At 48.7% G+C, this 14407-nt stretch overlaps 1 protein-coding gene across 14 annotated transcripts in view; it reads right to left on the bottom strand.

The window, feature by feature from the left end:
• The window catches only part of PAX2 (paired box 2), a 90903-nt gene that overhangs the window by 21700 nt on the left and 54796 nt on the right, over nucleotides 1-14407 (bottom strand). For all 14 annotated transcript variants that reach the window (XM_070485222.1, XM_014841914.3, XM_014841910.3 and 11 more), the window contains one exon: nucleotides 3-178. In XM_070485222.1, coding sequence (XP_070341323.1) covers nucleotides 3-178 — 176 coding nt within the window. The remainder of the gene's footprint in view (nucleotides 1-2; nucleotides 179-14407) is intronic.

The raw sequence follows: 14407 nt of genomic DNA on the forward strand, positions 1-14407 counted from the left end.
ACCTGTTCTGATTTGATGTGCTCTGATGCCTGGAAGACGTCAGGGTAGGAAGGACGCTCAAAGACCCGATCCAAAGCTTCCAGCTGCTGCTGGGTGAAGGTGTCAGCTCGCAAGTGCTTCCGCAAACTGTCCACGCCACTCTGGGAGTCTCCATTGGGGACTGAGCCCTCGGACACATCTGGAGAACACACGGACACTCAGGCCATCAGCACAGGCCAGCAGAGGCACAGAGCAGTGCAGTGGGCAAATGGGGCAGGCATCTGGCTCAGCCCCCAGGGCTTTGCACCCCTGTGAGGACCCCCTTACTCTCAGCTTTGAGGCTGGAGGGGCTGGCCATGCCTCAGAGATCTGGCTGAGGAAGCCAGAGCCTCTGAAGGACCTGGGAAGAGAAAAGGAAGTTGTCATAGCACAGAGGGCGGGAAGGACTAGGCAGAGGTGGAGCCACAGGGGCTCCCAAGGGCTGTCTGCCCAGGGGTGTCTCCCCTGAACCCTTTCTGTTCCCGGGCCTGAGTCAATCTGGGGGAGGAGCTGAGCGTCTCGGACCAGCATTATGGAGCCTGTGGAGAATTGAACTCGGCTCTGAGATGAATATCAGTTCCACTGACTCCAAGGGTGGAAAATCATCAAATCTCCGAGGCTGAGTGTAACATGGAGACTCAGCGAAGTAATTAACTTCACCACTGAGGGAGGAGGGGCTCTGAAAGCCAAGCCGAGGCATTCTATTTGCTTTGGGTCATGACTGAGACCGGAGCAGGAGGACAGCAGGAGGAACGTGAGCTGTAAAACACCGCCTTGGGCAGAGACGAAGGACAGGGTCTTTGTGGATGCTCTTGTGCCCGGCCGCCCTTCTCAGCCTCTGTCCCTCACCTGGACTCTGGCTAGGTCTCCATCAGAGGCCAGCTCCTTGGCCACCTAGTTCCTCCTGCAGGTTTCCACAGGGAGCTGAGACTCACTCCATGAAGGAAAGGGCACAGTGGTGCCACACTAGTGTCCACTCCCTGGGGCTGCTGGCCTGGCCTGTCCATGTCCTGCTCTACCCAGCTTTCTCACCACTCTACCAGCCTTGCCTCCTGTCCTTGCCCTCCCGCATTGGGTTCACTGGAGTTTTCAGAGTGTTTTCTGCCACCTCTCCCTGAACCCCCACCCTGCAACTCCCCTGCCCGAGGCTGGGTCCTCCCTGGATGCAGCTTGGCCACTCCTTGGCTTCCCTCAGCCCAAGACCAGCTGGGGAGCCTTGGGCCTGGGGCCAGCCTGTGCTGTAGGCCCCAGGGTGTTCCTCTGGGACTGTTATATATATCAGTTTATAGGTGATTATACGATATGATCTAATCAATATTGCATTATATACAGTAACACCGTACAGTATCATTCGGGAGACCATAGAAAATATTACATATTGATTAACCTCAACCTGCAGCCATCCTCTCTTGCTGGCCTCCCAGATGGAGCATGGGGGTCTGCTTTCCAGATGGGGTCTCCTATCTTCCCTCCTCTCTATTCTGGAGGGGGTGGGAAAGCAAAGAAAGTGTGTGTGTGTCTCTGTGTGTGTATTAAGTCTGGGGTGGACAGACAGACACAGGGGCAGCCTTGATGGTATTCCTATGTTCCCTATGTTCCTATGGACACAAAACTTGGTTGTCATGTTTCTTTCTCTGTAATGTCTCTGGAATGATTTTCTGTCTCAGAGGGTGTATGTGTCTCTCTATATGAGTTAGGGTGGGGCATATTTATTTTTCCCTTTTGTGTGAGTATTTTCTGTGTATATGCATTTGTACATGTATAAACATCCAGATAAACAAGTGTCTGGGTATGTGTAAGTGACAGAGTGAGAACCTTCCTAAAAGGATATGTGTGTTTATGTGTGGGATTGCATGGGGAGCGTGAGCACACAACCCCCATGTTTCTTCTGTGCCTACTTCTCTTTCAAGGATGTGCCATCATTCTAATTCCACCTCTTGGAGCTATTTGCATGTTCTACCGTGTCTAATTCTCCCTTGCTGGAGTCCTCCTATCTTTTTGGAAAGCCCTGCTCACAGGGCCGAAGGAGGCAGTGAGTATCTTTGTGTGTGGTTATTGCAGTGTCACCAATGGGTCCTAGGGAGTAAAGTGTGCATTTGTCTGTGTGTGCTCACACACTTTGTGCATGAGTGTGTGCATATGTGTGGGGAGACTCATACCATGACCCTAAGTAGATTTGTGTATATGCCTGTGTGTGGCGTGGCTCAGCCTGTGTGTATGTGTGTGTGTGTGTGTGTGTGTAGGGGCTGAACTGGAGCTTTGTCCTCAGGTCACTGGCTGGAGGAGTCTCTTTTCCTTCATTTATTCTGGGGCCCTTCAGATCTTGACAAATCTGTCACTCTAAATTTGCGAGAGATTATGGTGCTCTCTCCCCAGCCCGCAGAGAGGTGATATATGATATCTGCTGCCCCTATTGATTGCCTGATCTGGTGGCAGAGGCCGGCGAAATGAACTTGAAATGAACATCATGCCTCAACTCATTGTGCGTATAATACACTACTTAATCCCACATTTTTCAGCCGCTATGGAATTCAATTGATCAATCATGTTCCACTGATAGTACTGTTTTAGGGGTTATTGCTGCTCCCTCCACTCACTGACCTTTTTATTTATTTATTTTTTTGTATACGCAGGCCCTGGTGATAAGACAGGTTACAGAGGCAGCAACAGAGAGAAAGGGGGAGGGAGGCAGGAAAGGCAACAGGAAGCCTGCTACTGGCAGGGAAAGGAAAAAAGAGGAGAAGGAAGGGGTGGGGGAGAGGAAGAGAAAGAAGGTGCTAGAGGAGCAGGAAAGCAAACTGGTGTGATGAAAGCATGCAGAGAACCCCCAAGAGAGGCTGCAGGAAGCTTGAGGAAACTCCCCAAAGGAGAAGGAAGATGATGAGGAGGCAGGAAAGGCAGCAGTAATCAAGAATGGCGAAAGAGCACACAGAAAGTTCCAGGGGAACAGGGAGGAGAGGCGCAGGAGCAGGGAGAAGGCAGTGGCATTACTGTCGGGGATAGGGAGGCAGCCCTCCCAATCAGCCACAGGGCCCATAGGCTCTCACAGGCTCTCTCCAGAGGATGGGGTGGCACCCTACGAAGGCAATGAGGAAGGGTGGGAGGGAGGAAAGGAGGCTGGGAGAACACTGGGGTCAGAGGTGCAAGGAGGAGAAGCTCAGGGAAGGAGGAGGCACAGAAGCAGCAGAAGGGCAAAAAGAGAGAGAAGAAAGAGAAAAAGCTTCCCATGCTGGAAGCCTAGGGAGGTGTTGGCTGGGGTGAGGGCACTTGCCACAGGAATAAAACCAGCTGGCTCTGCTTTCCTCCAGCCTAGGTATCCAGCAAAAGAGGGCAGTCCAGGGCCTGGATGGGGGTGGGTTTGGAGGGTAGGGTGTGGAAGAGGAAAAGGAGTGGAGAAGGAGTAGAAAAGAAAAGGGAACACAGAAGAAAGAATAGAAAAGGAAGAGGAAATGAAGCGGTTGTCAGTGCCAGTCACTTGGAGGGTCCTCCACAAGACAATGGAGAGAAAGAGCTCAGAGTGGGACTTCCCCAGGGTAGAATCTCAGAGGCGACAGTGAGGTAGAGAGATAGAACTGGGCTATAAACACTGGTAGGCCCAGATACTGAAGGGCTCTCTGGCAGAGCTGGGCTAAAATAGAGATGAGGCAGAAGCAAGTCTTGATCTAGGCTTCAGAGTGAGCAGGGAAGGAAAGTGTGTAATTAGATAGCATCCATCCCCTCGTGAACTCCTTGTGGCCAGGCACCATGACCAATGCATCTCTGTGACTCCAGCGCCAGGCACGGAGCTGGGCAAAGAGTTGGTACTAATGAATGATTGAATGAATGAATGAGGCTCTCCTGGGTGGCAATCAAAGCCAGACCCCTGGCAGAAGGTCTGTGGACTGGCCTGGCACCCCTGGTCACCCAGTCACTTGTCAGGCAAGTCCCATGCAATCCTAGCTATTAGACGATGTGGGAAGAACCCCCCAGCAGGCCCCTGAGCAGCCTGATGCTCCTTCTTCACATGCCCCCACTTCTTGTGGGTTTCTAACAGCATTAACTCTGGTCCGTAGGAGGCCCTTCCCACCCTTGTCAACACCATTGTGTCCACCTATGGTGCCTCTAACCAAGGGACAGAGAACATTATGTTCCTAGTTAAGAGCAGAACTTAAACTTGGAGCTGCAGAACTGCCATCCAAAGCAGGTGGCAGAGGTTGCTTGAGAACAGGGCCCAGAAATGGCCTCTACATTGGACTCCCCACACCAAGGCCCTGGTCACAGAGAGCACAGTTGAGATAAAATAGGTCTATCTTCTTGTGCTGGGAGCTGGTTCCAGGGAAGGCCTTTCCTAAATAAAGAGAGGAGGCCCTTGGCCTTCACCTTGATGGGATAACAAGTCAGGGCTCCAAGAAGAAGGCTGGAGTGTGGTGGCCATATGTCCTGAGCTTTCTGGAACAATTCTGATTTCCAATATTCTTTCCCACTCTCCTATGTTTTCAGATTCAATTTGGAAAATGTGGTTGCTGTAGGTCCAGTAACACCTCTAGAGCAAGTAAGCGGCCATGTGCTAGTCAGTCTCCATTAGAGAAGGAGTCAGCCCCATTCTCCTGCTGTCCCCTGCCCGGCCATCATCCATTAGCAGCTGACAACACTGAGAGCTTATTACATGCCATCGAATCCCCCCAAGAACCCCAGGAGGTAAGTACCGTCATACCTATTTTAAAGATAAGGAAACCAAGGTGAAGAGAGGTTAAGTAGCTTATCCAAGGCTGTGCAGCTGGTAAATGTCAGGATGTGAAGTTAGATCTGACTCCAGAGCCTGCCCTAGACATCATTCAACTCTGCTGTCTGGGTGCCAAACCCAAGGCCCCAGCTGAGGGCCACTTGGCCCTATCTGGGAACATGGTTCCCCTCCCAGCATCCCCACTTCTCTGCCTTGCACCCTCCCTACACTGAGGCTATGGTCCTATGGTCCTATGGTCCTAGGGCCTATGGTCCCTGAGCTGGCCGAGCACAGACTGAGGCCAGAATGATTAGGGGACACCTGGTCCATATTCTTCATTTCACAGTAATGAAAACTAGCTGGTTGGGGGGTGAGAGGGGCGGGAGGGGAGGTGACCAGTCCAAGGTCATACAACAAGGTGGCAGGACTCTCAGGACGGGAGCCCCTTCCAGGTGCTTCGTCCACTACAGCATGAGCACTCTCAAGGAGAGTGCACATCACAAGTCCTTTCTGGAAAGAAGCAGGATATAAATAAATTAATTAAATTAAACAAACTGCTGAGTTAAAACTTTGACGTATATTGTTCTTCCAAGGGGAACAAAGGCTCACGCTGTCTTCTCCTCTGACCGCTTCCTATATGCTTAGCGGTTAAAGAGAAGCTTTCATAGACAGATTACTGGAGCTTCCTAACCACTCTCCAAGGTAGGTAGGGATTATAATCCTCTTTTTACTGGTGAGGAAACTGAGGCTCAGAGTAAATGAAGTGCAGGTTAAATGAGGGTAAGTGGCTAGCTCAAGGGCATATCCACCTGGGAGCCCGCCCAAAGAAGGTGCACCACGGACAGCCGTGGACTGAGCAGCAAAGAGCAGCAGCTGCCTCCCAGCCAATGTCCAGAGCATGGGCTCCAGCAGTGGGGCCCCAGTTTCCACGCAGATGAAGAGAACTTCAGACAAAAGATCTTCTTGACTGGGAGGAGAGCCACCAGCATGGTCGCAGTGGTTACTTCTTGATCATGAGCAAATTATTCTCTTCTCATCTTAAGTTTTTCCATACTGTCCAGGCTTTGTACAATAAGCATGAACCACTTCTAGAATCATTAATAAAAATGTCTTTTACTCCTCCACAAAAACATCTGATCTCCTCATTCACTAAGCCTTGTCACTCCCCATCTATTCCTGGGCTGCCCTGGAGCAGAGCCTTACCGCCCACCTCTCTGACCCCAGGCCAGAACCCTCTGGATGGCCAACCATGAGTAGGGTTGTCCAGTGAGGTCTCGTCAGCTTGGGGAGGGAGGTAGTCCCTGAACACCATGTCTTAGGGATGATGGCTAGGGACAAAGGACAAAACTGAAATGTTCTGTCCTCCTTGTGTGTTGACATTCTACTTGAATTCCCAAAGTAGTCACTGCAGGGACAAAAGAAATTCTTGTGCACTGACCGAAAGGTAAGTGGGGGTGATGGTAACAGACAGAATGCAATAATGGCATTTCCTGGGTGGGGAAGCACCAAGGCCCATCAAAGTCCCCCAAGTCAAGAGGGGCTGCCCAGGGGCTGCCCACAAATCCCCAGAAGAAGGAAGGAGGCATTTGAGAGGAATTCTTTTAAAATATAGTAAAGAACTACATTAACTTCAGTTTTCTAAGCCCAGATACACATATCTACCTGTCTACGGGGAAAGTGACAACATTTGGGCTTTTGCATACACTCATTAAATCCATTCAACTTTACGAGGTATGCATGATTCTTCTTCTCATTTTTTAGACGAGAGGCAAAATGATTTGTTCAACATCATCAAACTAGTAAGTAGCAAAGGGCAGATTTGAGCCCAGAGATGTCTGACTCCAAAGCCCTCTCCACTCTATCAAATGTGCCTTCTTCATCCAAGTTCATCATCATCATCATTTATTGAGCACTAACTATGTACTAGGCAGGCTTGAGGTGCTTTACACACATTATCTCTAATCCTCACAGAACACTTGCAAAAGAGATACCATTAGTTCATTTTACAAATGAGGAAGCAAGCTGAGGGAGAATAGAAAACATGGGCAAGATTACACAGCAAAGAAGCAATCCCGGGGAGAGTAACTCAGTTCATCCGCAGACAGAAAATGACCCGATACAGGAAGAGAAAAGGGGGGGTAGGCGGGGGGAGCAGTGGGTGATCGGCCTCAACCCCTAGGGGGCCAGGGGAGCAGGAGGAGTCAGAGGCCAGCTGTGGTTGGGGTGGGGGCTCTATGCAAACATTTGCTCCATATCATTCTGGACTGGCAGCCTTGGCTGCCCTCTCTCTTCTTGCCTTAGCTCTTCTAACACTGCCTTCCCTCTCTGAGGGGTTCACCCCCAGGCCACCCCCAGTCTCCCCAGCTGCCAGTTGTTGCAGTTTCAAACTCAATTGTTCTCCTCGGTACTGAGGCAAATGGAGTCATTAATTACCTTCTATCGGCTGGGCTGAGTTCAGAATGCGATCAATATCCCCGCTTGTCATTCAGGGCAGCCGGCCTGTGCAGCCCCTGCCCCACCCCCACGGCAGCACAGGACCACGGAGGTCTGGGCTGCCACCCTGGCCCTCCCACCAGATTGAGAACAGGGAGTGAGGTGTGGGATGCTGAGGAATGGGGCTGCCTTCCAGACTGGGAGAAGAGCAAGGATTAATGGAATGGGGAGCGAAGGAGAAAAGAAAGAGAAGGAGAGTGAGGGAATGAGGAGAGGAGGGAGTAGTAAAAGGAGGGGAGGAAAGACAGGGGAAGCCACGGTGATGGGAAGCAGGCAGAAACGGAAAGGAGAAATAGGAAAAGGAGGAGAGAGGAGGAAAGGGGTGTGCAGTGTGCTGGGAGGGGCTGGAGAACGTGCTGGAGGAAACACTGTTTGTCCAAGGATGACATTCCCCATTGCCTCCCATCCTCAAACTGGACAATCTGTGAGACTGCCTCGGCCAGGAACCCCAAGCTAAGCTCAAGAGGAGGGCACAAAGAAGCCCTTGGCAATCCAGCCCAAAACTTAGGCTTTGAGCAAGACTAGGTTCTGCCCAGCCTTCCAGCCCTGTCAAACCACCTGGTATCCTTGACCAACCCCAGCTTCTAAATACTCCATGAGTACATAAGAGCGTGAAGGGCGGGGGTGGCTGCCTGGCCTGTCTGGCTGGGCCCATCTACACCCATATGCCTCTGTGGATATTAACTGCATTAGTGGCCCTAACATAACGCTGAACTGGGGGTGACATCTCCTGGGTTGAAATCCTGGCTTTGTGATTCACGTCCTATATATATATGACCGTGGCCAAGTCCCTCGAGCCTCTCTGGATTGAGTTTCCCCAGTGTATACCAGAACCTTGCTAGCTCCTCCCTCAGCAGTATTCATTTCTCCTTTCTCTGTGTTCCAGTAGCCATATATCCAAACCTCTATTGTCGAAATAATAATAATAACTAAAATTGATCCAGTTCCTATTAAGGTACCAGACACTATGCTTAACTTACACCCACTGATTTAATCCTTACAATAACAGCAACTGACATTAAGTACTTACTATATATTAGGCACCCATCTAAGAATTTTACATGTATTAACTCACTTAATTTTCACCATAACTTAAGCAGGAAGCTTCTATCATTGTCCCCATTTTGTAGATAAGGAAATGAAGTGTAAAGGTTCAGGAACTTTCCTAAGGTTAGGCAGCTACAAGTGATGGGGAAGGCAGAAGCAAACCCAGGCAATGTACCTCTGGCAGCTGAGCTCATAACCTGGAGGAACCTAGGGCCAAGGAGGTTAGGCAACTTGCCCCAAATTACTTAGTGTAGTCAGCAAGTGGCAGACCCAAATTTAGAGTCTATACATATCATAGTTATTTTTTAATGTTTGTTTTCTCTACTAAACTATGACTATTTTGAAGGCAGGGACCCATCTTTTTCATTTTTGTAAACCTAGCATAGGGCCTGACACATAACAGGTGATGAAAAATATTGGCTGATTTGTCAAAAAGAATTTCAAAAGCAAAGGTTGATAAATTCTTAATCTGCCTTGCTCAATGGTTTACCTTTTAGAAGGAAAAAGAAGCAGCAAAGGAAATTGCTACTCTGGATTCAGTGTCATCACATTTTACAGTTGGAAAGTACCATGGAGATCATTTAATCCAATTCCCTCCTAGAAATTAAAAAAAAAAAAGGCCCAGGAAGGTTAAATAATTTCCCATGTCACACAGCTAGTCATCGTTAGGATGGGAACTGAGGTTCTCAGCCCAGTGCCCTTTCTACCATTCCAGGCTGATAAATTCTGACCAAGAAAGAAAAACTGACAAAAGGGAAGTGATGGGGATCTGGGGAGAAAGAACCATCTCTAGAGTTGACAGTAGGAAAAGAAGGGAGCATCGGACAAAATCTGATTTGAGGAAAGCCAACTGATATGTGTTGAGGGAAAGAATGGTCATGTGATCCCATGGCAAGAGATTCTAGAAGGGGATATAATTCTATAAGGACAGGATGCTCTAAAAATGAAATTCCGCCTCTACAAGCTCAAATAATCAGCCTGACAAAGTAAAGGGAGTGGGAGTGGGGGAGGGGTGGAAAGAGAAGGATGTTTAAGGAAAATCATTGTTGTTGCACATGGATAAGCTTTAAAATATGATGAGCCTAGATTTTAAAAGGACATGTACATCGAACAGTGGAAGATTATGCGGCCATTAAAAAATCATGTTTTCGAAGAATATTTAATGATATGTGAAAATGCTCCTATATAATGTTAAGTGAAAATAGCAAGATACGAGCTATATATACAGTATCATTCCAGTTTTGATAAAAATTATAAATATAAAATTATGCATGCACAGGAAAAAAAAGACTGTAAAGAATATACTAAATTCCAACGGTGGTTACCTCTTGATGATGAGATTACGTGTGATTTAAAAAAAATTTACTGTATCTCCCAGATATTTTGCAATGAGCATGTATTACACTTATTATCAGACAAAAGTAATTTTTTTCTCCTCTTATAAAGGACACAAAACAGACGGAAGGAGGGGACTACAACCAAGGATGGATATGAGAGGAGCATGAGCCTGTCAGGAAGACAAAAGCTCAGAACAAGCTGAGACAACAGAAAAGGGCTGGGCAGCTAGGTTTGGAGGAAGAACAAAAAGGAAGGCAGGTTCAGGCTGAGTGCTTGGGAAGAGGAGGTGATAGTGAGAGAAACGAGAGAGAAGGCAGAACTTCAGCTTCCCTTTGTCTTCTCCACCAAAGAAAAGAATCTCCAAAAATGGGACCAGCAGGAGTTGCCCAGGTCAGGAGAAGCCAGGCAGGTAATTCCTAACCATTTCAACTGAGTTAACTTTCCCAGGCCCAGAAAATTCATATATCAGGACCCTGGGGGAAAAAGTAGATAGGATCCTAAAAGTTTTATTGATAATCCTTGAGAAGTCACACTGAAAGGCTGAGGCAGTGACAAATGCCATCCCTTCTTGCAAAAAAGGGAAAAAGGTAAACTTATGCAAACAACACTAATAAATTTAATGTTAGGGTCTGGAAATCTTTTAGAAGAAATGATTATACAGTTAGTTTGTAGGCACTAAAAAAGAAAACGGTGATACCCTGAAGCCTGCAGGCACTCACCAAGAGTAAGTCGTGGCACATTAACTAGATACCCATGCTTACAGCAAATGCCATCCCCACTTAGACTCCCTCAGTTACCCTGGTTGGAAGCAACTGCTTTTATTTTAAACACTCATTATAGCGCTTCATACCTTGATCATAGCATCTATCTCATCTTGCTCCTATAATGATGTGCACACTGCCTTGCTACTAGATCAGAAGCTTCTTGAGGTCAAGGACTGTGTCCTATTGACCTTTGTGAATCAGTCCTGCCATGCTTTATACATAACAGGCACTCACTCTGCTCATCAACTTAAACTGGATTTTTTAATTGATTAAGGAAATGCTGTGGATGCAGCATGTGAATGTCAACATTACACAGAGAATCTCCTCCCTAACTTTATGGGCGAGATGAAGAAAAGTGAAACGGTTGATGGCTGTTGGGCTTAAATAGTACGTCAAGCATTCGTTTATCACAATCAGGAGACAGCGCTCCATTGTGGGCCAAGCGGCTCTCCTTTAGTTTAAAGGAAAAGAACTCTTAAACAAAACCTACTGGTATGATGACATAGAAGACATCCTTATGATCTCAATTGGGGGAAACTAAGAGCCCAAACCAACAAGATGAAATTCAACAGGGATAAATGGAATGCCCTATGTTTAGGTTAAAAAAAATCAATTACACAAGTGCAGAATGGAGTAGACCCGACTTGATAGCAATTGATGTGAAAAAGATCTCGAGGTTTTAGTTGACCACGAACTCAATATGAGTTTGAGTCTGACATGGCTGCTAAAAAAATCGAATGTAATCTTCAGCTACATTATGGATGTAGAGTCTCCAGATGGAGAGTGGCAATGGTTCTACTGTACTTGGCATTGGCTAGACTGTCTCTAGAGTTTAGTGTTCATTTAAGAGGGACTTTAACTGTCAAGAATGAATTCAGAGATGGGTAACCAGGGTGGTGAGGGACCTCCCTCAAGCGCAGGGATCACACCACATGAGAAACCGAAATCCACCCAGGACTCAGCCCCGTGTTTTTCCAGGTGCTCAGTAAATCAGGTGGAATGAATGGAAAGGAGGGAGTGAGGGAGGAAGGGAGAGAAGAGAAGGTGTCAAATGGAGATCTTTACCACCACTCTTTGTGTGTGGTTAATGTCCTTATCTCTATTTTAAAGATGAGGAACTAAGTTTCAGAGAGATTATGTAATTAATTAGCCAAAGGTCCCAGAGCAAGTAAGGAAGGGAGATGGAGCCTGCATCCAGACATTTGGATTCTAAGTCCTGTACTCTTCCCTCGACACCACACTGACTTAGTATAAAAGCAATGCTGAGTATAAAGGCAATGACAACTGTCCATCTATGCCCAATGTCCAGGCAGCGGCTGTGACCTGTCAGGCAGAACTGCTGGAGGGGAGAGTTCTATCTGAATGGCAGATAAGACCAGATGACCTGTAAGAGTCTGTCTCTGCCTTGTCACCACTCTCAGCCAGCCACTGGCCTCCCTCCATATGGGAGATGTCCCTGGAGACAGCCTCTCGAATCTTACCACTCCCAGTCTGGAGTCCCCTTTCCTGCTTGCTCCTCTGGCCTCTTCAGGATTCCCGTTGAACACTCAGCTGCATGGTTCAGCATTTAACTAACAGCTCCTTGTCTGGAGTGTAGCCTTGTTCCCCAAATGGATCATAAGTTCCTTGAGATCCACGTCCTGGTTATTTGCTCCTCTCATACATCCCAACACAGTGGGCACTTGGGCCCACATTGATACAAAGGTCTCCAGAGAGGTAAGTTTTCTCAATATTCGACCTATTTATACGTCAAAGCAAATCACAGACACTCAGCTCTCTGAAATGGTTTACAGGAAATCTGCCCAAGGACAGAGGGATGGCCTGAGTGATCGTTTAGGGTCCTCGTATTTCCTAACCAACCTGTAGAGAAGAGGGAGATATGGGGAGACCTAGAACCCGAGAATTGTACTAGTGCAGCTACTTTCCTGTTTTGAGTAAGTTAGCTTCCCTTCCCTCCACCCCCCCACCCCACCTCCCTTACCTGTAGGAAAGAAGGGCATGGGCACCCACTGCCAACAGAGCCAGCCTGAGTGTGTGTGACTCCTTATGTGAAGAAGTAGAAGCAGGGTGAGCTGGCACAGACGGGGGAGGAGCGGAGGGAAGGCCAGAGGCAGTGGGAGGAGAGCCAACAGGTAGTGGGGGAGAGAGGACAGATGCACAGGGAAAGGGGAGGGGTGCGTATTGGGTGGGTTTGGGTGAATTCCCCAGTGACCAACTACCCTGCCTGAGAGCATGCGCTGTGCCTCCTGCTGGCCTGCTGGTAGAGGCTGGGGCTCCAGGCTCAATGACCACCAGTGGGAAAGGATTTCTGGCCCAGTGTCTGTCTGTGTAGGACCAGAGTCTTCCGTCAGTGTCTCTGGGCTCTCAGGGAGGGGCTGAGGCCTTCTGCTTGATGCTGGGCTCCAGCTGGGGCCAGAACCAGTTAGAAACCTCTCTGGAGCCAGAAGGGAAGGGGGCTTTGTTAGCTCAAAGGACACAAGCAAGGCGAAAAATTACATACCAGGCCGCCCTAAGTATGCTTGTTTAGAGAAACTGCTTGCATTTATGAAGTCTTTGGTGCGGAAAGCAGGGTTGCAAATGACTGCATCAGAGCGACAGTAAAGGCCATTAATTTCCTGTTATGTTTTCCTGTGTTGGGGGCTTTATTAATTTAATTTTACACTGTCGAACAACAGCGAGAGCTGACACTGCCACACCGCCACGGCTGGGGTTTTCTTTTTGTGTGTGTAGCAAGGCTTTGCCTGACATGCAAATCAACGCTATTACCGGAACCAATAAAGACGTGTGGAGGGAAGAGGGGAGGGATAAGGAGGGGGAGGAGGGAAGGAGGGAGGGGAAAGGAGAGAGAAGGGGAGAGAAAGGGCGAGAGCCATCCTTGGCCAGTTTCTGCCTCCCTCCGTGCCTTACGTCTCCTGGCTTCCTGAGCATCCCCCACAATCAGCAATTTCTGCCCATCCTTCACTTTCCCTTCTACTCTTTTCCTCCCTCAACTCTGCTTTCAGATGACTCTACCTCTGTTGTCCTCCTCTGTCCCAGTCCTGGTAGAGCTTGAATAGGGACATAAGTTCCAGGGAGAGCTGAGAGATGGGCTCTCCTCACTGCCCGTGCCCAGTGGAGGCATGTCATGAGAGCACAGGGGCAAGAAATGAGATGTTGCCAACCCCGCAGTTGGGAGCAAACACCTTTGCTATAAACTTCCCTTTCCGGTCATTTTTCCCCTCTAGACTCCCCTCTCCTCTAAAGTCAAGGATCCCAGCCCACGTACGCATTATTAGTGCATACACACTCATGTGCTTGTGTACGTGACGAAGAGTCTAGAAAGGCAGATATGCTACCTTGTTTATAAGTCCCTCTGAGAGCTCCCATATCCTAATCTTGTCAACCACTTATTTCCTTTGAATTCCTCCCCAAAAAATTGTCTCTAATTGTTTCTCCTCAAGAGACTTCAGCAGCTTCCTTCAGAAGCCGCAAAGTACCCAGAGCCTCTAGACTAAGTGCTGGAGAAAAGTGGATCCCCAGCATCAGAAAAAGGCAGGGTCCTGGGAGACCACATTCTGGTTTCTTTTACTACCTAGACCTCATCCCTACCAGCCCAAGACTACTGGCACTGCCCCTCACCCAGAGCGGCTGCCACTGCTGGTTGCCCCAGTGGTCCACACTGCCCTTGGCCCAGCTTATCACACCATCAGTCCACCCCGATGTCCACAGTGCCCATGTGTCTGGGTTGGCCACGCCACCAAAGGAGATGGAGATGGGGGTGGGGTGGTAAGAAGGAAGAGAAGGAAAGCTCCTAGAGTCCTTCCTACCAAACACCCGTCTGCATCCCTCCATCCCAGGCTTCAGAGTCTGCCGGAGCCTAGGGAGCTCCGTGTGAGTCAGTGAGACACACACACACACGGGGGTGGGGGGGAGAGAATATGTGTGTGTGTGTGTATGTGTGTGTCTGTGCGTCTCTCCCTCTGACAGTGGCTTGCTCGTACTCCTGCCTGCACTTTCTGCTTCAGGAGCTGTTTGGTAGGCTTGGAGAGGCTGCTGGATGGAATCC

This window comes from Equus asinus, chromosome 2 (assembly GCF_041296235.1).
Source record: "Equus asinus isolate D_3611 breed Donkey chromosome 2, EquAss-T2T_v2, whole genome shotgun sequence".
Lineage (NCBI taxonomy): Eukaryota > Metazoa > Chordata > Mammalia > Perissodactyla > Equidae > Equus > Equus asinus.